Source organism: Meleagris gallopavo, chromosome 29 (genome assembly GCF_000146605.3).
Source record: "Meleagris gallopavo isolate NT-WF06-2002-E0010 breed Aviagen turkey brand Nicholas breeding stock chromosome 29, Turkey_5.1, whole genome shotgun sequence".
NCBI lineage: Eukaryota > Metazoa > Chordata > Aves > Galliformes > Phasianidae > Meleagris > Meleagris gallopavo.
In genome coordinates this window covers 108,251-115,928 of record NC_015039.2, presented here as the reverse complement: position 1 = coordinate 115,928, position 7,678 = coordinate 108,251, and the positions used below count along the sequence as shown (strand labels likewise).

Genomic DNA, 7,678 nt, shown 5'->3' with positions numbered 1-7,678 from the left:
CGCCCACAACGCCGAGTCGATATCTGTTTCCACCCATCCTTCTCTCTCAAATAGCTTTGCTCTGCTCGGCATTTTCTAGAACTAGCTAACAGGAAAGCGTTTTGGTATTTGTAGGTGCTTACTGACAATGTCTCCGTCTCTTAAGGTGGTTTACTTGTTGTGCTGCTGATGGGATCTTGAACAAATAACTACTTTCTGGTTACAATAAATGAACAGAGGACTTCTTCCCTCTTGTACATAATGTCTTCCAAGGGACCCTGGACATCTGGGCTCTCTCCACTTTCCCATTGTCTGCCCCCAGAGAACTAGTCCTACAGAGAGATGAGTTTTCATCATGCTCTAACCCAGCAACACTTTCCTCAGGAAACCAGGCATACAGCCTCCCAGCCTCCCACCCTTTCCCCCAGCCTGCAAGGTCTTTTTCATTCATTGAGAAGTCTGCACAGAGATGCACATACCTGGCCTCAGAATAGTGTCTTCACTTACCTCACCTCCCTTCCTGCAAATCTCCATCCTTCTCCATTCATTTTTTTTCTCTGTCCCAAGCACTAGAGAACCTTCTGGATCTGTCTTAAGTTCCCTAGACTGATTGCTAATTCTCCATAAAACCTTCTTTTTCAGGTCAGTCCTTTTGTGTTCCCCAAAATATTCCAATCAGGTAAGACTGAAGAGCGTTGTTCACCTTCTTCTGCAATTTTGTTCTCTTCCCTTACCTTTTCCTCCATCAGCTTTTGAAGGACTGGGGGTTAGGGTATGATGTGAAAAACGGGAGGTGTTATGTTACATGGTAAAATCCCAGACTGCACACATACAAAGGAATACAGAGAAACAATGGCAAGTGGGGAACCCAAATAATGCTCTCAGCCAGCTAATCCCACAGACATCACAGGAGACTGCTCAACCCGCCAAAGGCACATTTTCACACATAGAAAGCAGGCAAGGGAAACTGAAATAAGTAGTGGGTGGAATAGACACCCTTGTCCTCAGTACAGTTTGTGTTGTTCAGATATGAGACCCATCAAGACGAGTTGGCTCAGATTGAGAGGGATTATATTTAGCAATATTGGGCACATTATAGGATGCAGAGTAAAAGCATTTTGGGATTGCCCAGGACTTATTATGGGGTATTTAGGGGAGGAAAAAAATAGAGAAAAATACAGACTTAAGGGGAAAAAAGGACTGGTCTCATGTAAATGGATGATCAAAAAACTTGCCTGACCTTGTCCTTTCTATATCCTATCTTATTACATTTCGTTCCCATTTGTTTCCAAATATGAGGAACTCTATATTCTATGTAAATATGTCTAAGTACCAGCAACTAGTGCGTGACCTTGTGTGAGAGGTGCCTTATACCTTGTGAGCAGCAGCTGGTGCTTTTAGGTAGATGCAAAGGCCAGCTCCAGGGTACACTGCATTTTTAGCTAAGCTTCTCCAGTGATTCACATGATTCACGTGTTTCCTCCCACATTACCTTCTGATCAGCCTAAGGGAGGAACAGGATGATGACCTTAGTGCTATTCTATTTTTATAGGAATGCTAAGTATATCTGCCTGTGTTGATTTAATTGGTGTGCTGCATATATATGTATATGTATGCTATATGTATGGTAAACATATGTGCTTCTCATGTATGTGTGTAGTTACTAGGAATATATCCTGAGCCTAGGTACTGTTTGGATCTAGGCGTGGTGGTGAATTAAGTTAAATCTATCTGATGAACTCTCAGAAGTGGTGTTCCCCAGGGGTTACAACTGGAGTCAGTCCTGTTTAGTATCTTTATTTATAATCTATCTGGGGGGATTCAGTGCACCCTCAGTAAATTTGTAGATGACACCAAATTGGAAGGAAGTGCTGATCTGCCTGAAGGTAGGAAGGCCCTACAGAGGGACCTGTGGAGGTGCAAAGACGTGTATGGGGAGAAGAATCACTCAGTATTCTGTGACAGTAGTGAAGGAATGGTCATCAAGTCAAACATATTGAAAGTTTATACTTGGGCTTATACTTTTCTTTCTTTCTGTAAGTTGAATGTGGATGGAAATATGTGAATACTGTTGGAGTAAATGCTATAGGACCCTGGAGACGGATCAAACCATTGAAAACCTGTAGAAATTAAAGAGATTGTGAGAAGCTAAAAAATTTGATCCAGATCATCCTGACTTCATCAGACCCTTGATGATTTGCTCAGATTGAACAGTTTGTAGAAGGCAGTGCAATTACACTCTGAAAATTATTGCTTCATCTAAGTGCACCTCTCCAGTTGGGATAAAGCCAGGTCTTGGCTAAAATGAGTGTGAGTAGAAACTGATCCCAAATAAAGGTAAGAAATCAATGGAATTTGCTACTCATCTGTTTATTCATTCTTCCCTTGTGTCTAATATTGCTGTTGATTCTGTGCAGTTCACTTCACCACTGAAGAAATGGTAAACAAAAACGGATCCCCTTGGCACACACACTGGTGCACTTAGAATTCCTAGAGGAACAGCTTTTGCACAGCAACACAAGGAGACTCAGGACTTATGCTTGATTGATATACATGCAAAAATTTGAAGATGAGCGCAATCCCTTCAAAAATATCTAAGGGCTATCGCCTCCTAGCGACTTCTACTGAAATGTGCAATGCTTTTTTGCTGCTCAGTGAGGTTTGGAATTCACTAATTAGGAAAAATTTCCAATTTTGTTTGTTTTTATTGTTAAGAGAAATGATAACATTAGGATTTTAATGAACTCTCAAGCTAATGGGATTTCTTTTTTTTGTCTAAGCCTTTGACTTTTGTTCCTAGTAAAGACAAGACATTCTAAACTTGCAGATTCAGTGGATCAATGTGCCTTTCTGAGAGACAGGATATATACTTTTGGTCAGAATTCTCTGAGCCCAGATGTTAGGTGAATTTTGCACTTACCTAATCTCTGTTGTATCTATGTTTGGCTATAAGAATAAACTGGGAGAGAGGGCAGAAAGTGCTGATAAAGCCAATGTGAAAAAAACTTTCTCTTATCTACTTGAACAATTTGAATCTATTGCATGATCATTGGATCTTCAGGAGAAAAGTTGGACAGGTTACTCTAATAACAGAATCACAGAAATCACAGAAACACCAAGGTTGGAAAAGTCCAACCATCCACCTATCACCAATAGTTCTCACTAAACCATGTCCCTCAACACAATGTCCAAACATTCCTTGAACACCTCCAGGGTTGGTGAATCCACCACCTTCCTGGGCAGCTCATTTCACTGCCTGACCACTCTTTCAGAAAAGTAGTATTTCCTAACGTCTCCTCTGGTACAGCTTGAAGCCATTCCCTCTAGTTCTATCACCAGTTACAAGAGAGAAGGGGCCAACACCCAGCTCACTACTGCCTCCCTTCAGGTAGTTATAGAGAGCAATAAAGTCTCCCCTGAGCCTCCTCTTCTGCAGATTGAACAATCCCAGCTCCTTCAGCCACTCCTCATAAGGCCTGTGCTCCTTCTTTGAACCCGCTCCAGGGCCTCAATGTCTTTCTTGCAGTGAGGAGCCCAAAACTGGACATAGTGCTCAAGGTGCAGCCTTGCCAGAGCTGAGTACAGGGGGATCTGTCACACAAAGTGCAAGTAAACCTTTAAAAACAGAGAGGCCTTGGACCCTGTGAAGTGGATAAGACAAATTTCAGCATCAGAACTATGAAAGGAGACTTCAGCTCTTTCAGGGACATATTTATTAGCAGATGAGCTATCCAGGAGGGTTACAGAGACATTATTTACTACGCAGAATTGCACTAGCATCAAGGAGAAGGATGAGGAAAAAGTGGACATGCTTATAAATAGGACAGAATATCTACTGACCAATCATGAGCTGAAGACTGTAATGCCTATATTTTTGTTTTGTTTTTCCCTGGTGATGTCTTCCTTCTAGCATACCTGAAATGCGGCAAGAATCTGCAGGAGGGAAGAAGTAGCCACAGACAAAAAAGATCAAGATAGGGGAATATAAGGAAATTGGGCCTATACAAGTCCAGATGCAGATGTAGGTTCTTCGGTTTCTCTTTGTTTTTCTTTGTTTTTCTTTGTTTTTTCTTTTTTTCCTTTTTTTTTTAATTCTTCATATAAGAAGTAGTCATATCTTAGGATAGCTCTAAAGAATACTGAGTATTTCTCAAAGTAAACCTTTCACTGTCTAAGATTTTCTTTGTATGTAAGCTGGATTACTCATAAATAAGTAAATAGTGAACTAGATTCATAAACAGCACAGTAGTGAAAGGGCCTTCTTCTCTATATCTGATTCCACTTGATTCTTCCACACTCCCAGGAGACACCACAGAATGAATGAGGTACCCTGAAGGCACACTTTATGTGATGTGTGTTTAGAACTGATCTCACGGTGGGTTTATTGCAGTCCTCTTTCCACAGAAGTCTCTGATCTAACTATTATGATTGCTGCTGATCACAGTGATAGCTAGGCACCCTCTTAGATACTCTCATCTTTCTTTCTGCATCCATTTACTCTTTACTATTTCTGTATACATTTACTCTTCACCCTTATAGATTGCAGTACATATTCCCAAATCTAACTGCCAGGAACATCTGGATGTCTGGGATAGTCAATGTCATCTCAAAATAAATGATGCATTCCCAGTTATGTGGGAAGCTGTGTTCAGACAAGGATCTCCACTGAATAAAAGTGAAACCAGTGTTAAGGTCTTTCTCCGTGGCAATGTGTATGACTAAAAGAATACAACACCCAGTCAAGGATATCATAGTCAGGAAAACTGTGCCATACTTGCCCTAAGGACAAGTTCACATTCCAACACAAATTGCTTTGCTCACTTCTCTGATGAAGAGACATTCAACATTTTGTTTAAGCTCCTACATGCAATGTCTCCAACCATTCTATTAGCCTCTAAGAAGAGAAAGCAAGCCAGGAAAAGACATTGTCATCTTTTCTCAGTTGGGCACTTGTTTCTCCAAGGCCCCCTTCTCCACCTGCCATTGCATACTGCATATTCAGCTTCTCTTCCTTTACCTGTTCCCTGCTCTCACAGCCTCAGCCTCCCTCCCTTCACCAGTGCCCTGTGACCAAGTTGTTCATGTTGGAAGCAGCTCCTCCCACACTACCCTGCTCCCAATATCACTGCAGATGGTTCTGCTCCCAATATCACTGCAGATGGTTCTGCTCCCATTGCTGTCTCCCACAGGTCTGTCTTCAGACCCATGGTTGAGTGGTGGCTCCTGATCAGTCTGTACTCTGTGTTCCTTGCACCATCCATCCCTCTGCTCCTACCCCACCTTGAATTCATCAATCCAATCTTCATCCAACTCTTCCGTTTTTTTTTGTTGTTGTTGTTTTTGTTTTCCATTCCTCTCTGTAACTCTGTAGTTCATGCAGTCATTCCTTACATTCTGCTTCTTTCAAGTTCTTCAGCAGTTTCACCTTTCTATCTGTGATATATGCACTAATCTCTTCACCACTAATGCACACATCATTTAGAGCACATGTTGCTGTCATCCTTTGGAATCTCTTACAATCTCTGTGTGCTCCTCACCATTTCTCCAAGATTTATCATCATAAATAATAGGCAGAGCTAGGTACAAAGAAGTTTTTATGTACTAGACAGTGGCTGTGAGCAGAGCCCAGGTGCAGCACGAGCTGTTCAGGAGCTGGCAGAGATCAGTGAGGACACCCAGCATTAACACCACCTGCTCACATCCCAACATTAAGTTGTTCACTATCCATTTGTACCATCTGTTCCTGGTCTGACCACCCCAGTTGACAGCACCAGTTGTCCAAGACACAAAACTGGTTGAAACTACACTAACAGGATGGCTGTTGGTGGCAGAAGACCTATTCTGGGAATGGAGAAGGGTCTCCTTAAACACTCATTTTATACCCACCAAGAGCAAAGACATTCTCCCTGGGCAGCTCTGGAGGCTACATACAGTGGAAAGAAACATCAAAAGCCCAAAGTGATATGCAGAAATCTTTAATGAATGTTTAAAGAGGAAAATGAGGTCAATCCGAACAGAGGTTCTGCAGTGCAGGATTCACCTGATCCTGTGGTAGACTTCATGCAGGACATGTGCCTGGCTTTCCAGCAGAGGATGGGCTGGCTCAGGGTAGTCCCAACACCCAGACGAGCATAGAGGGGGGAAAAAAATGAAAATGGAAAGAGGTAGGTGGTGGAATGGAAGAAGAGACGTGAGCCAGGCTTTTAGAAAGGCTGGTCTTTCTTCTTCCTGTCAGCATTTTCTAGAATAGTTGAGGATGGTCAGGTATTCTGAAAGCAGTGGCCTGAAGATTCCTCCTTTATCTGGTAGTTTTTGGAAGAACTTCCCCAGAACAATGGTCAGCACCTTTAGCAGGGGTAGCACCTTCTGCCACAATAGCGGCTTCCAAAACCAGAGAGGTCAAAGCCCCCCGAGGTGATGGGCACACCCTCAGAACTGAGGATGCTACCAACAGCAGCGGAGGTGGAGGATCCCACAACGGTGTTCTGTGGGAAGGAACTGAGGATGGGTCCAGGCAGGGTCACCACCACGGGAGAGGGCTCGATGATGACATTGGAGTTCTGGCACTGCCTGACACAGGGCTCATTGCAGCTGCTGGCCAGAGGGGTGGGGCCACAGGGCCGGCATGGCACACACTGGGAGTAGCAGGACATGTCTTTGGATTGGAAGTAAACCTAGGAGAGAGTTAGGAGGAAGCACAGTACACGACTATGTGAAGAGCAAGTGGATACCCTCTCACAAAGGAGCCCAGGCAGCTACTATGAATGAAGATGAAGACTGTGACAGCATGTCACATCCCTTTGTCATGCCAGAGCCTTACAAAGAGCAGCCTGGCCCAAGGAGACTCTCACAGAGTGCATAAATCACAAGCTATATAAGCTGTGTCCCAGTCACTCTCTGCAGACTTATCCTCCTCCCATAGCAAAGAGCTCCAATCCCCAGCACAGGACAGAATAACTATTTGACAAGAAGGCCACTGAGGCAAAATCTCGCTTTGCAAGAGGAGAGAGGGCTTCACACTTACCTGGTTCCCAAGGAGAATGAGGCAAGAGAAGTGGATGGGAGAGCTGGGAATTGGGCTGCCTTTTATACTGGTCCTTCATTGCTGTAGGCCCAGAGGTACCCTTAGCAGAGGTATTAATTTTGTAACAAGCTCACCTTAAATGCAAGCCATCCTTGCTAATGATATGAGCTGTGCTTTAGTTTCCTACAGTGCGCCTTTTCATTTCCAGATTTATGCCATGCCCATCCTCTAATGAAGGTTTTTTTTAAGTGCTGAGATGAAAGGCCTGAGGATTTTTAGGGCAGGATTGCACTGATGAGACACAAAACTCAGCTCAAGTGCAGGACCGTTCCTGAACAGGTAAGTGTCATCAGCTTGGTTCACGGCAGTGGCGCTGTTTCAAGGCGCTGTTTATCCTGTTTCCTCAGGATAATTTCCAGCAAGTATCATCTGAATATCCAAGTCTTCCTGTGCGTGAGAATGTGTCACGTCCTTTTCTTTCCCTGCTTCCTCATCTTGCTTTGATGGCCATTTTTTTTGGCCTTCCCATAGTTGTATGTTTCCTGCTGTATGTAACACTCTGGAAAAGAGTTCTTGACTCTTTTGACTTGTCCCCTCTCTATGCTATCTGTGAATTCACAGAAAATGTTGTAGAATCATAGCATAGTTTTGGTTGGAAGGGATCTGAAAGATCTC

At 43.3% G+C, this 7,678-nt stretch overlaps 1 protein-coding gene across 1 annotated transcript; it reads right to left on the bottom strand.

Annotated features, from left to right (window-relative positions):
- Positions 1-6,326: 6,326 nt before the first annotated feature.
- LOC100549140 (feather beta keratin-like) lies at positions 6,327-7,082 on the bottom strand. Its single transcript, XM_003212994.2, has 2 exons — positions 7,004-7,082; positions 6,327-6,634 (listed from the first exon to the last, which is right to left on the bottom strand). Exons 1-2 carry the CDS (start codon positions 7,080-7,082, stop codon positions 6,327-6,329), a joined length of 387 nt encoding a protein of 128 aa, XP_003213042.2.
- Positions 7,083-7,678: the final 596 nt, after the last annotated feature.